Here is a 15,947-nt window from a genome sequence, read left to right on the forward strand (position 1 = left end):
CAAGCACTAAAGCTTGGGGTGTACCCCAGAGATCTTTATTTTGGAGTGGGAAATGTAGTGTTGGAAGGGATCTTGGTGATGGTGTGCTATGATTCTCTAGCCTAAGTTGTGTGTGCTGGGGTTCAGGTGCTTTTTTTTAATCCTCCTCTGTCCATCCTTAGTGATTCCGGGTAGATGAACACAGGGTATACCTAGAAAACCTGGGAAGGATTACTTGCAGGGGTGGTCTGAGTTGGATGATCTTCCATTCTAAGCCTTGGGAAAGTCCCTGTGGGCTCTGGCTTGTCCTGCTTTCTCGTTGCTCTATGGTGGTTACCAGTACTGGGATGTGCAGATAGTAGTCCATGTGCAGGTCAAGGAGTAGGACCACAGTGTTTGGGTCAAGTGATGATAGTCACAGATATACAATTTGGATTAATTAAGTAAGTGTGAGAAAGAGCCTTGTATGGGGGGTACCATAGGTTTTGGAAGCTACTTTGGGTTGGCATCTTGGCCTTTTCCATGTATGCTATAACACAACAGCTTTCTCGTTCTGCAAGGACATCTGTGTTGCCACACTACCTTTTTCTCTTTCAAATCCTAATTTCTTTGGAATGTGGCTATTACTGCCATGGGTTATTGGTAATGCTATTCCAGTTTCACAGTTTTCTGCTCACAGACCCTCTGGTATCTTTTCTGCGGCCTAACTGCTTCCTGATGCCTGTTAACCTTGATTCCTGCTACACCACCGTAGCTAGTGGATTACTTCTCCCCTTCATTTTGGTACTGGTGCCTATTGTCTAGTGTTCTCCTTGCATTCTCATGCAACTCCTGTCTGTCTCCTCTTGGGCCAAACTCCCTTTTTGGGAGTATTTGTGCCAGTACTTTGACCGAGAGCCTTGCTAGACACTCATTGACACCAACAAAGAGATGAGTGAGATAGTGAATGATGGACCAGCTACACTCCCAGACGGTAGGAGTCATGGGCTCTCCTGCCCAGCATGTTGATTCCGTATGCTGGGTTTCATTTGCCTGAGAACACCATGTCTGAAGGGCGGGAAAACAATGACAGTATGAACTATATATTACTATTATCATGTGTCTGGCACACCCCTAGCACACAGTTAAGTCCCTCGTAAAAGGTACCCATGGTACCAAGGGTAGTGTGGCCAGGGAAGGTCCCAAAGGGCTGCAGCATGTATTATGCCACCCTGGGAGACTACTCCCCAAGCACATGTACACTTACTGCCTTTGCAGCTTGTGTGTGCTGGTGGAGAGAAAAAGGGAAAGTCGACATGGCACCCCTCTCAAGGTGCCATGCCCACAAACCACTACCTGTGGCACAGGTGAGTCACCCCTCTAGCAAGCCTTACAGACCTAAAGCAGGGTGCACTATACCACAGGTGAGGAAACAGCTGCATGAGCAATATGCCCCTACACTGTCTAAGTCCAGTCCTAGACATTGTAAGTGCAAGGTAGCCATACTGAGTATTTGGCCTGGGAGTTTGTCATATAGCCATATTTAATCCTCGTTATTTTAGCAAACTAAGAATGCCGTTGTGCACTTTAGTCCAGATACATTTAATTCAGCATTGCTTTATTTTTCAAGCATTAGCCACATTTGTTGCGTTGTTTTATTTTCTCTTTCTATTTGTTTCTTCACCAAGATAAGCATCATGTTCTTAGCGTTTCACTTTGTGCTTTCCTCCTGGCTGGTCAGATAGGGTTGTCGGCAAAAGTGGTAAGCTGTGTCTCCAACCTTCACAGAAACATACATATCCTACGTGTGGATCTTTTCTTAGAATGTCAACTGTTTTTAACTAAAAACACTTTTTTGTCCCTGTCCCATACACGTTAGAGGGAGATTCCAGCCAGATGACCACAACTGCATGCTAACTGCCGATTGCCTTCGCTACAGCTGCTTGCTTAAAACTAGCAAATCCCTGGCTTATATGGGAACGGCGTCTCTCTAGACTACAGGCTTCCTTGCTCAGGTATTGGGAATGATGTCTGCCCAGGGGGGGGAAACCTGAAGGGCGGATCAGGGTTTATTATGATGTGCTCTAACATAGCTTAGGTAGGAAAGGTATACATCACTCCTAGTGATAGTATGGTGGGACTGTTTTTGTGTTTCACACTCTTTGTCACCCTTTGGCTTTTAGTGTGTTTTATCATCCTAGCTATTGCAGTACACGCTATTTTATCTAAGATGCAGTTACTTCAATAAATCCTTGTTGAACTATACTCTGCCTCTATTTGTCTTTGCATATGTGAGACTAATGTAAACAAGAGAAAAGGTTGAGATCTGATCGACCATGATTCCCCTGAGAAGTCTTTCTTGTCATGCACCCGGTTACCACAATTGTCCCTGTTCTTGGGCAGAGAAGAGGCGCTGCTAGTTAGCAGGAAAACCAGGATTAGGCCAACAGGTATGACATTGTGTGAAATTGTACTTAATACCCCACAATGCATGCAATTCTGCCACCTAAATCCAGTAGCCTTATTCGGATAATCAGAACCTACGCAACACCATAATGGCTTCACTGAATACTGGGAAGTTTGGTATCAACTTCTCAGCACAATAAACCCACACTTATGCCGGTGTGGGATTTATTGAAAAATGCACCCAGAGGGCAAACTGCTAGTGCAGGACTGACCAGTCTGTGACAGCCTGCCACTTTCAGACAAGTATGACCACATGAAGTGAGAGCCTTTGTGCTCTCGGTGGCCAGAAACAAAGCTTGTCCTAGGTGGAGGTACTTCACACCTCCCCCTGCAGGAACTGTAACACCTGGTGTTGAGCCTCAAAAGCTCAGGCCTCTTGTTGCAGTGCCACAGGCCACTCCACCTAGTGGAGATGCCCGTCCCCCCGACAAAGCCCCACTTTTGGCAGCAAGTTTGGCAGGAAAGTTAGTGAAAATAAGGAGGAGTGACTGCTAGAACTTGAACCACCCCTAAGGTGTCTAGAGATTAAGTGACCCCCTGCTTGGAAGATCCTCCATCTTCGTTTGGAGGACAGGGACCAATAGGGTTAGGTCTGTGTCCCCATCCCCAACGAGAGTGGATACCAGAAGGTGTAGTCACCCTTAGGGACAGCAGCCATTGGCTACGGCCCTCTGACCCCTGTAATGCCCCTAAATCCAGGATTTAAGGGCTCTCCTAAATCTAGCTCATCAGATTCCCGGCAACCTCACAAGAAGAAAGATGGACTGCTAAGCTGACACCCCAGCAGAGAACAGGGAAGACGGAAACTGGCTTGGCCCGAGCCCTACCGACCGGTCTCCTGCTTCAAAAACCCTGAAAAGAAGGGGACGTGTCCTGCGGGTCCAGTGACCTCTGCAAGCCTCCAGAGGACTGCCTGCACCACAGAGGACAAAGAACTCCAATGGACAGCAGCCCTGTCCAAGAAGAAACACTCAAGGGCTACAGAGCCTCCCCGGATCTGTGAGTCCTGACCACTCTGCATCCGATGCCCACGACCTGTGTCCAGGTGGCCCAACCAACAAGAGAGGATCCCCTGGCGATTCCAAGCAAGTGCCCACCCTGGGATGGCCTCTCCTGTCCTCTACGATGACGCCTGCAGTGTGAATCCAGAGGATGCCCCTGACCACGAAAGCAACGGACGAAGATACCAAACGCCTAAAGATACACTGTACCCGCAGCCCCCTGGCCTTAGGGAACCCGACCTCCGGTGCAGCAACGTTCAGCAGGCAGCCCTCCTACTTGCCCATCCTGTGGTTTCCAGAATTGATCCCCTGGACCACGCCTGCAGCATCTAAGTGACCCCCGGGGTCCCAAGGAAAGCACTGGGAGCCTGGCGCTGTGTTTCCACCAGGCTGCCTCTGCGCCACTGAGGTTGTGTGTTTGGTGCTGACCTGTGGTTCCCCCGGTGCTCCTTTACATCCCCCAAGATTGCCCTCCAGCGACGTGGGTACTTACTGCAGGCAGTCCTGAGTCTGACTGCCCCCAGTCTCCATAGGAGTTCATGTTAAGTTTGTCTCATCTTTGACCTCTGCATCTGGCCGGCCCAGTGTTGCTGGTGGTGGGTATTTGGGGTTAGCTTGAACCCCAACCTGTGGACGTCCTAAGCCCTGGAGATTGGAACTGTAAGTCTGGTACTTACCTCTAAAACTGTACTTTTTTTTCTTTTCCCTGGAAATGTTTCTGAAAAACAGTGTCTACTTTAGAAATATATATTCTTTGTTTTCTTAAAAACCGTTTAACTTCCTTAAGTGAAACAAAGTTACATTGATATCTATGTTGAACACTTACCTGCAGCAGTACTTTTGAACTGAATCTTGTGATTCTAAAAATAAATTAACATATTTTTCTATGTAAAAACAATTGGTCTGGAGTGAAGTCTGAGTGTGTGCCTCATTTAATGCATGTTTGTATGTACAACAAACACTTTGCACTACCCTCTGATAAGCCTAACTGCTCAACCACAGTACCACAAAAGAGAGCATTAGTATTATCTACATTAGCCTCTCTTAAGCCTCAGGGAAACCCATGGACTCAATGCACACTATATTTCATTTTAATATAGTGTATACAGAGCCAGCTTCCTACAATAACCCACTTTTTTAGATCACAGTGCCTCTACTCAACCTACAAGGTCAGAACATAAACGGGCTCCAGATCAGGCCCTGTTTCTATTTTCCCACCATGCTGAGAGGATTTTGTATTTTCTTGCACATCTCAATCTGATGATGTCCTTGCTGAGTAGGTGGTAAGAACCACCAGAGATGGTGAACTTTTCTCCAAGATAGGTGGGTGTGCTGGTTGTGATGGCTCAGTAAATGATGTAGGTTTAGAAAATGATGTTGGGTGGTGGGGATAGGGTACTGGATTTCTAAGAGGATGGGGGATCATGTGATCATATTTCTTTAAGCCTAAAATGATATGCTGCAGCATGTAAGATACCCTCTATGGGTGCCAGTGCAGAGCTTGGTAGACCATGGAGCAGGGTGTTACCATCATCCAGATGCCAGAGTGAAAGGGCCTGGACAGCAATTCTGAAATGGCTTTCTGGAAGAAACAGTGTCAATTTGTTTAGAAGCAGGAGCTGGTATCAGGCACTCTGTGTTTTTGGTAATGTTTTCCTTTAGGGTGAATCCAAGTGGCTTGGCATCAGTGCAAGTTGGGTACCCATGATAACTCAGATTTGTCAATACCAACATTCACATCTTGGTTATTTATATAATCTTGAAATTATTGTGTAATTTCACAATGTTTATTTATATCACCTTCAGTGATATCACATCTTGTGATTTTATCAAGGGCCAAGGTTATGTCACCTCTTTCTTCTCTGTCTCCAGGGCCCAACTATGTGAGGTCACTTCCTGTGAAGCCACCACACAAAGGATGTGTGATGTCACTTTTGCATCACCGGACTTTTTGGTGAATCGACGTCGATGGGAGATAGGTCTGAGAAGAGTGAACGTAGAATAGCTGGTTCATTCAAGTGAAAGTCAGATTGATCCTTGGGTATGAATTTGGGATTGGTTCTCAAATGAACTTTGTGAACTGGAGAAAGCTTCCTTAATGGTGAAAGCTTGCATTTTCCTTACTCTCATTGCTGATGTTAGGGCTAGGAGAAGCACTGGCTTCCAGGAGATGAACGTTATGTGCACTTTGTGTATTGCTTCAAAGGGTGGTTGCATTAATTGACTGAGGAAAGTATTGTTTCAAAGAAACTGGAGGGTGATGTAGAGGTGGAAATGTCCTTAAGTCTTTTCATAAATTGCTTTATGATCTGTAAGGAGAACAAAGTATATGACAATAGATTAGTTCTTTTAACTCTTGATGTTGAAGCTGAATGAAGTAACAAATAAACATTTGAGTCCATCCTTGGCTAGACCCAACAAATGTGGTAGTATATGGTAGTATTTGATTTAACTCTTTTTGAAGCAGATGAGACCCTTTGTTCTTACACCATACACAGAAAACCTTCCTCTTGGCTTTGTAAGGTTTTGTTGTTGTCTTTGCATATGTCTGTACTAGGAGGTTTCTGTAGACCTGCAGTATATGCAAGAAGACGAACACTAAGGGGTCTGGTATCATGTGGTCCAGTTCAGAGACTTGTGGACATGTGGAAGTATTTTTTCTTGGGATATGGAGAGGAGCCTGGAACGCAGTTTGAGAGATGGCTGGTTGTTCCAACATCTGCACAAGTTCACTGTCCCAGTTCTTGTGTGGCTGCAGCGGAGCAATGAGAATGAGAGTGAAATGATCCACCTTCACCTTCAACACCGTGGCAATAAGGAGAAATTTGGAATGTAGGGTCAATCCAATTATGATGGGCTGCAAGCAGTCTGTGAATCAAGATCACTGGCATCTTTCATTTCTTACTCCAACATTTAGGAAGGCAGAGATATTGTTACCCTTACTGTGAAAAAGCTGGTTCAGCAAATACTGTCACCCATCGATAGTATTGTTGTCGTGGATATTGCTGTCAATTGTATCGATGTTGAAGGAGTCGTAAATATGGATGGTGGTGCAAGGTTCTTTTTATGGCCGTCGTTGATGGAGTCTTCTGAAGATCTCTTCCTTTTTGTAGATAGTTGGTCATCATTATAATGACACCTTTGAGCAGACAGAGAATCTTCTTTTCAGGAATGTTTTCCAGCCAGAGTTAGTATGTGAGGGTGGCTGCAGTACCAGACAAATCTAATTCTTGAAGCTGTATAAGTCCTTTTCTGCACTGCATTAGTGGAAGTACATACAGGGGCACTTTTGACTGAATCTCCCTCTGATGACCTTTGCAGGAGAAAGTTATGTTTATCCAGTAAATATAGTGCCAAATTCCTCTTTGTCTTTCAGAGTTTCAAAGCCAAAGGTTTTGCATTTGTCATAGAGAAGCTATGACCAGGATAAACCGAATAAATACTGTTGAAATTGGAATCAGTGTAAATCTTTTTTCTGCCCACAAGATAAACCAGACGTGAAGAGAGATTTTTTTCTCTCTTCTAGAAATGTTGACAATTGGTCAAAGTCAATATGTCTCCCTGGTCCAGAAAACATCGAATTTCCCTAAAAAACAACTCAGAGTACTGTAGAAGCTGAAGATAGGGCTGGACCAGTCCTAGGGAAGAAACAATGGTAACAATTTGGAGTTCACTGAAAGGTTAGGCGGAGCTCTTCCTGGGAACTCCCTCACATATAGTGTGCGGTAGAAATGTACACTATGGTGACCTCTAGGTGGAGTAGGAGAGCTGTTTCTCCATTGTCATTGGCTGAAGTTCAGGCTGTTTCAAATGAGGTGGATGTGCTGCTAAACAACATTATTGTTCAGTCTTATGGCCATTTTAACACAGTTTACTGCTATTCAAATGTACTAGGGATTCCAAGCCTAATATCAAGGAATGATTTAAGCATGTGAATATATGAAAAATCCAATTCTGGAGAAACTAAAATGTTAAATTTTGAAAACATACACAAATCCCAAAAAGTATTATTATACAATAGCAACATATGGGTCTTCCCGATGTGTGCATGTTGTGCTTTGCTGCTGTGGCGCATTACTAATCTTAGCTACACCCAGCTTATGTGTTCAGGCTAACAATCATACCAAGCCACTTGTGAGTGTTTACATCTTGTTATTCATTCCAGGACTGTGCGCAGAGAGGCACTTGGTTATAATGGGGATGCGCCATAACTCCACAGATGCCGCATAAGAGAATATATAATTTTATAAGTGGCACACTTATGGAGACAAACTGGTGAAGCTTGGAAATGATTTCACAGCACAGTTTAGAAGGCGGTGCAATCCACAAGGTTAGTATTGTTGTTTTTAATAACTGGAGAGGCAGAAAATGTACAGAATTTTGTACCACTGCTGATATTGTTAATAATCATCGAAAATACTAGAGGCTTTTTATTTTGCAGAATACAGAGCACGTCTATTTGAGAACCGTGGCTGTTATTTGCTCCCAAGCTATTAAAGTTCTAACCAGTACTGTTTTTGATCCTGTTTAGCCTTTATCCTAGGTTACTGGTGAAGCTAAGAAGGTGTACAGGTAACTGACAGCTAAAAACAAAATTTCCCAGGCATGATTATCAATTAAGTCTGCTGTTTTTTCTGTGTTCACATTTATGAAACACTTTTTTCTCCCATCAAGACTTTTTAGTTTTACTGTTTCATGATGGTGTTCATATTAGAATGGTGTCAACAAGAATTTGTTCAAGTAAAATGTTAAAACGTTTTAAAGTATTTTATCGATTTAGAGTTATTAAAGAGTTAGTAGGAAAGACATTGAAAGATGTCTGTATTATGTTTTACATAAGCTACAGTATGTATGTCTCTAAAAGATAGGAGCCCACATATTATATACACGAGTAACGGTTTGTATAGCGTTGAAAGACATCTGTTCTTGTCATGTTTTGCTGAAGTGTGTTGAAAGGCAGCCCGTTACGTTATTTATTGTGGCATTTGTACCACACCTTGTGTGATATTTAAGTGGGAATTTAAAGATAGCGGTTTCCTTCACAGAGGCTGAAAGAAACCTATACATTAATTGTAGAAAGATACCTTTATATGGGTTACAAAACACCCGCTTGCAAATGTAATAGGTTTATGTTAATTTGTTTGAGGAAGGTGCCACGACGAATGCTTGGCACTGTGTTTGGACATGCTGTTCAAGCCAACCAGCATACTCAAGTGGTGCTCTTGTGTAGTATAGGTGTGTCTTGCTACACAACTGGCATAGGCATTTTTGTCTGTGGAGAAAAGGAGGTAGAGTAGTGTCTTGTTTATAGTCTGATGTTGTCTTGAGAATGGAAAAGTGTCTTGCTTACGAGCGTGTAGTGTCATGCTTATATTTCTGACTATTTTATTATGACTTCTGTGATTTATCTGCCTACTGTCATGCCCAGCTTTTTTGTTTAAACTGTACGGTTGTCTCATCTATGGTCTGAGCTTTGTTCTTTGGGTTACGTGGTACTGGTTTGCTTTACATTTTAAAAGAAGGCAGATAACTGGTGTCCAAGTTTGTTGTGCAATGGCCATGTCAAGAGGATTCTCAAAGGGGTGGTGGTTGAGCCGCAGTGATCCTGGCCAATACAGAATATACATCTGCTCCGAGAGATGATCATATTGTATCAGCTTAACTTCAAGTGTGTTTCTGGCAACACATCCCTTCACAACGATTTCCCTAACCAAGCACATGTGAATTCTGTGTGAAGCACAGAGAGACGTCTTATTGGCCAGTATACACAGGTTTGACAGAAGTATATTATAGGACCTACATCAGGACTGCTAAGCAAATCGCCTGTCTCCTACATACAGCTTAAAGTTTGGTGGATCAGGTGTGCAATGAAATCTCACATGCTTAGGCATCTGGAGACATTAAACAACTTTGAGTACTTTATCACAAAAATAGAGGCATCTATTGTTTACGGGAAAGGCCAACTAAAATCACAGCTAGCCTTTGGTGGATTATCAATGTTACAGGGGCCTTAAAGACTTTTCTAAAAATTGTAAGTCTAACATTTCAGTTTACTTAGGAATGTGTTCTGCAATCTATAAATCCGGAGGATATTCTGACAGCATGGTATTTTAAGGAGCAATTACCTTCGCTGTTCCCTGCAGCATATGCCTCAACTACTGGCGGGAGAGCACACGCTAGAGAATTAGAACTAATTATTTATTCTGCAAACTATTTACTATGTTAATAATTTGTTTAATCAACGTAGAGTATGCAGAATGATATTGGAGCATTATATGTGATTCTCGGGGAAACATACTCAAAGAAATCTGATCTGGAAAATATTTCTACACAAACATTTTGCTGGATTTTTCAAACTGAATCCCCTCTCAGGAGGCGGACACCATTCTGGTGAATGCTTTCAAATTGAAACTTTCCTGCAAACGTTTTCAAGATCTCAGATTACTTGCATCCCCTTTTTAAAGGGGAACATCCTTGTAGCCTTCTTTCTCCTAAGTCTACCCTTTTTGTTGAGTTTGTGGCATGACCTCCCCACAATCCATTCCCTCTTCCCATTACTTTTATTTATCCATCCTTTACTAACCAAGTTGGTTCTTCATTATTCCCCAGTTAGATTTTTCTTTTACTAGTGGGCTGGCCCCCAGCTGTACAACGCTACACAAAATATGAATACACCCTTATAGCTTTACTTCTGTATATACTCAAGTACTTCTATGCATGCTATACCCTAGAATCTATGCTCTTGTTTATAACATAGTACATCTATGAGGCTTATTACATAACACCTCCGTATATACCTTAGTACTTCTACTTATACCTTAGTAGCTATACCCCATCTATACCATACTAGCTCTGCCATTGCCTCTTCCTTAGTAGGTTTATCGCTATATAAATTCTACTACAGCTGTTTCTGCTTACACTCTAGTACCTTTGCCAAAAATATAAGTTCTACTACCTCATTTTCAATCTATACTCTAGAACCTATACTTATAGTGGACTATCCCTACACTTTCCTTGAACCTAGTACCTCAATCTCTGTCTACAGGCTAGTGCCTCACCACTGCCTTCACCATACGATCTCTAACCCTGGCTCTACGCTAGTACATCCATCCTTCCTTAGATCCTAGTTTCTCTCGCCTCGCTTCATTACTAGTGACTGTTTTCTACATACCTGCTCTCTTGAACTGATTTCTGGTGTTCGTTAAATGTATTTTTTTTTTTTTTTTTTTTTATGGAAAGGGGGTTCCTCAATATGGAAAATCACAAGAATGTAATTTTTCATCCTTTTCTAATCCAGTTGAAAACCAATACGTGTTTCATCACCCATGTGACTATCACCTGCGAACAATGCTGGAACTGGAAAAATGTTACTCTGAAAACCCAGAATTTGGGGGTCAAGGTGTGGTAACAAAAATGGAACAGAGTCACAAGAGGCAGTCATGAAAAGCAGTCTGGCAGTCAATTGCTACAATTATTTTACTAAACCATGTCACCAAGGAATTCACAACACTGAGAAATGTGACAGTAAATCTGTTCTGCTGTAATTGTTTACAAAGGCTGCATTTTAAAATATCTTATGGGGTTAAGGCAAATGCTGCAGAGAGCTTTATGTCCCCAGTAAATGTCAGGGAACAAAAAGTGTAAGATAAATCTGGTGGTCAATGCACTTGCTGGAAAGATCTGTTTTGCCTAGTCGCATTTTTCATTCAAAGTAGCACAGACGGTTAAATGTGTCTCTTGTAAATCACACTGTGTAACATACAGATGACAAGTCATTATGCAATGTTTATAAGTGAGTTACTGCTTTCGATACAGGCATCTTTTATCACTTGCAATTTATAAATTGCAATCCTAATATAGCACAGTGAGCTATGAACCAGCTACTTGCAAACAGCAAGGCATGGGTTTATAACCTTATTGTTTTTGTCTCAAGCTCTAATTCTAAAGCTGTTAAAAAGGGTTTCTTTGTGCAGTAATAAAGACTTAGTGCAGACAAACCCACATACTGAGTTACGTTTTAAATCCGGTCTTTGTGTTTCTCACAGTTATGCACTCTTACCATATAATCCCTACCAGATAGGATGGTGTTTGATTCTTACACCTCAAAACTCTCATTGTCTTATGTAACATACTGTACATTGATTTACACACTTGTATGATGCATGTATAATGTGTGCATGTGATGTAAAGCTGACATCCTACACTGGGATGAATTGCACTATACAAGTATTAAATTAAAAAATGTGATATTTAAATTATTTGTGTGCATACTGATCGACCAGACGTTCTTACAGTGAATTTGTATTTGTATTTGTATTGGTTAATTTATAGAGCGCATTCCGGCAAAAAGCATCGAATCGCTGTTCTGACCGAGAGCTAGGGGAGAAGCACAAGCTACCAACAAGGAATACCTATTGAGCAAAGAGCCAGGTTTGAAGGCTTTTCCTAAAAATAAAATGAGTCGCAATTTGTCGGAGCATGAAAGGCAGGGTGTTCCAAAGCCTCGCCGTTTCCACCGTGAAGGCACGGTCTCCCCACCTGGCCTTGTTACAACGAGGAACTGTGATCATATATTTGAAAGAAGATCTCAGCTATCTAGTCGGTTAATAAAATTGCAGAGAAGACTTTAAATAATCACAGCCCTCCGACTGTGAATGCATATTTCTTACATATAGGAGTTGCTCAAAGTCACAAACCTGCCTCCAAATCGTAGTTTCTTTTAAGTACATGTGAGGTGATGCTTTTTTCTCGTAGCTTGTGTATTTTTGTGTTAGGCTGCAGATAGCTCCTAGCCAGGATTACATTCCAACAAAATAAGGTTTGACAGCCCTTTATATAAGGCATTTGTTTTTTTGCCCAGCTGGAAGAGAAAATGTAAAATCCTCCCCTCCCACTGCCTGTATGTTGCTGCTCTGAACAGATAGAAGACAACTTGCGGGCGCTGATTAATTGTGTGCTGGTATCGACAAACTATACCTGGGCAAATTCAACTTATTTTTCTGCGTCTAGACAGATTCCCAACCTGGCTCAATAACAGCTGCCCAATTAAGGATCCAACTGGTTCCCCCTTCATTCCAGCCCTGCCTACAAATACTTAAAACAGCAAAATGTAAGTTGTTCTTGCCATCTAGTTTCTCAAACCAACATTCATTTTGAGGCCATGGTGCAGTTGTCTCTGAAGTCATCAAATGCCAGGTAAAAGCTGTTCTTGCTTACTTCACTGGAGCCCGGTTTCAATGCACCACATAGTGAACCAAGGGCGGATTTAAATGTTCTACATTTAATTTTGTTAGAAGTGTTCCTTCATATGGAAATAGTTGGCTTGAAAGACTGGAATATGACTGGTCTACAGTTAACACATTTCACCAGTATATGTTGCATTATTTCTCTTTAGAACAAATTGATTAGAAGATGTGTGATACAAAACGCAATATAATGTCACTACATACAATTTAAAAATGTGTTTACCTTGATGCCGCAAAGAAACTGGTGATTTGATAACCAAAGCTTGCATAGTATGCATGCTCCATTATTGCCATCATCTGAATGCAATTATAACCTGTTAACAACAAAGTCAAGGCATTTCAAGAAAATGTAATCATAATAGGATGAGTTCAAATAATAAAAAATCTCCACTTTGAAGGACAAATTCATTTTACTTTGCACTATGGTCACAGTCCAAGACCTAGCACTGACAATGTCTTAATTTAATTAACATTTCTACATCCTGCTCCTGCACCTTAGGCACTTGGGTGATTTACATATAAATCAACATTTTACCTCGGATTAGTAACGATATGAAACAGATTAAAACTAATACTGATTACAAGGAGGTAGAAGTGTAGCATCGGAAGACAAAAGAGTTAGCATTGAACAGGGCTCAGATCATACATACATTTAAAAAGACCGAACAGATTACCCTTTTAAACCTGCCTGAAGGGAACGAGAATGGGCTGAGGTCTGATATTGAGACGTAGTAAGCTTCAGGCAGTAGCTGCAGCACCAGTAGTTATGTCCCCATAATTTGCATTTACAAAAAAACAACACTTTAGGACACGAAAAAATCTCAATATATCATTAATTATCTGTAAGCGCACTGGAGAAAAGAAAGTAATAGGCACCCCATTTCAGAAGCATCTTGCTTGAAGCCTTCAAAAATTGAGGGGAGCAATAGAACTTAAATCTGAAAAACGAGGATGGATGTGCAGGATTGACTATATACTACACAATACTGGATGATCAGAAAGTGAGCTGAAAACAAGATAGGCTCAAATTCTCTTACAGCTCACATCTTCTGGCAAAGCAGCCAATATCATTCATTCAAATCTTTCTAAGACACTGGCATCAGAAACACTTGATTTGTGGGCTAGAAAAAAACAAAGAAAATCAGAGAAAGGAAATGTTGCTCTGACAAGTCATAGATCTCTAAACACGATGCATAGCAGACAAGGAAATACAAATAAATATGCCTAGAATCAGTGACAGACAAGGTCTCTCAGTAATGATCGGTATATTGCCTGGAGAAAGACACGAAATGCCAAGGGAGCAAAACGAAAGATTAGGGTAACGTGAAAAATACGAATGTTATCACTGAATTACGGATAATACCTCATAAAAACACTCCACACTGCGTGCAGACGAACAACACCCTGCAAGGAACGCAGGTTGGGTGACTCCAGAGCTAAAATCACTGAAATGAAAGATCTCTGAAAAAATATTTTTTTTAAAAACCTAACTGTTGAAAATGTGCCTTTTCTGCAGGTTCACCCGAGACTTTTTTTGTTGAACTCGATCATTGCTGATGTAGAACTCCGTGCAACTTATACCAATAAACAAAGATAAAACGTATGTGTTCTTCCTTTCAACATGGTAAACTTGGTATAAAATTGTTATAGTCCTGATTGGCATATACTGATAAACCCCCCTCCCCTCCACACACACAAACATACATACATACATTTAGCCTGGCAGGCAGGACTGGGCTGAAAAGGAACTGGTGCACTTCAAAACCACTCTTTGAAGTTTCTGACACTTCAAAAGCACATTTTGGTATAAGTCCTGGGTCACTGACCACATCAAAGCAGACACTTCTGGACCCAGAACTGATCAAAGGACTCAACAGGTATGCTTTTCTGGAAGGACTGCTTTTCTGTTTTTTTTGCCCTGCGCCTGCCGTTCTCCGACTGTTGGAAGGACTCTGCCTTCTCACCAGTGTTCTCCAAGGGCTTGAAGGCTTGTCCCCTGTTCTCCTGCAGTCTTGTATATCAAAGTCTGCCTATAACTCTCCTGGTGCTGCTGGACTCAGCCTTCTGTGAGTCTCACCATTGCGTGAGGTGCCCTGTCCAAGCTCTGGGCCTCCGAAGTGGGTTCTGCAGCTGAGCTCTACAAAAATCGATGCACTGCCCTGAGTGCAGCAGAAACATTGGAGCACTGCATCTCTGACAACGATGCAGCGGCTGCCCAATGACAGTGGAGTTACAGCCTGCGCGACTCACTAATCATGCTCTGTAGGGCCCGATGACGACACATCGCATTTACCTCAACTGAGCCTACCGACAAAGCAGTGACCCAACAGTGTGGAAAATATTGACACATCGCTCCACCAAAGGTAGTGTTTCAGCGGGCTCTGTGTGGGTTTTGTAGTCTGCCCACCTTCCATCGTGGTCGGCCTGGATTTTGGATTTGCACTCGGCCCTTGCGACGTCAAGTAACCTCTTGACAGTTAGTGACTTCTAAGCACTGGTTTCACAGTTAATCTTTAAAAATGTAGGTTGTGTTGTGAATTACCCGGACTAGGATTGTGGTCCTGATTTAAAATTGGGTCTCTTGTTGTAAGAGGTATGCATCTTGTCTAACAAATAGGCTGGTGTGAATGGGCAGAGATGACCCATCTGAACAGTTAAACTTACCTTTTTTCTCGCGCCTCACTGCTCCGCTCCTCCATAGCAGGCTGCAGACAGGCACAGGCTCCCAGCCTGCCCTGTGGCCAATCGTGACGCTGCTCAGAGCAGCGTCAGGATTGGCTGGGAGTGCCCAGGGTGCTCCGAGGCAGACTGGGAGCCTGTGCAGACTCTCTCCAGCCCAGCAACTATGTTGCTGGGCTGGAGAGAGCTCTGTGCGCATGTGTGTTTGACCGGCCCCAGACAGCTGGCCAAACATACTTGCACACTGAGGGGGAGTGCTGTGCATTCACCCACCGTCCATGTCATGCCAGTGGCCGGCCCACTTTTACAGAAACAGCATAATAAACTATGTTTATTATGTTGTTTCTATAGAAGTTCTGCAGCTCCTGCTGCTGGCGGGGGGGGCAACCCTTCTCCGCCCTAGTGGAGGAGCCCCCCTTGCATCTGAGTCTACCAAATATGCAGGGTCGGGCAGTGAGGATGCATTTTGACACGAAATTGTTAAATTCTGCTTGAAGATCACATCTTGCTTGACAGTTCTGCTGGGGTTTTTCATATGAAACTTGGGGCCCACTTCAAAGAGACCTCCCAGTCAGAGGCAAATATTAGCTAACACTTG

At 42.6% G+C, this 15,947-nt stretch overlaps 1 protein-coding gene across 1 annotated transcript in view; it reads right to left on the reverse strand.

Annotated features, from left to right (window-relative positions):
- The window catches only part of GBE1 (1,4-alpha-glucan branching enzyme 1), a 745,843-nt gene that overhangs the window by 367,615 nt on the left and 362,281 nt on the right, over positions 1 to 15,947 (reverse strand). Inside the window, exon 6 of the mRNA XM_069204143.1 lies at positions 12,894 to 12,984. Within this exon, the coding sequence (XP_069060244.1) occupies positions 12,894 to 12,984 (91 nt within the window). The remainder of the gene's footprint in view (positions 1 to 12,893; positions 12,985 to 15,947) is intronic.

The sequence above is a fragment of the Pleurodeles waltl genome, chromosome 8 (genome assembly GCF_031143425.1).
Source record: "Pleurodeles waltl isolate 20211129_DDA chromosome 8, aPleWal1.hap1.20221129, whole genome shotgun sequence".
NCBI classification, from domain to species: Eukaryota; Metazoa; Chordata; class Amphibia; order Caudata; family Salamandridae; genus Pleurodeles; species Pleurodeles waltl.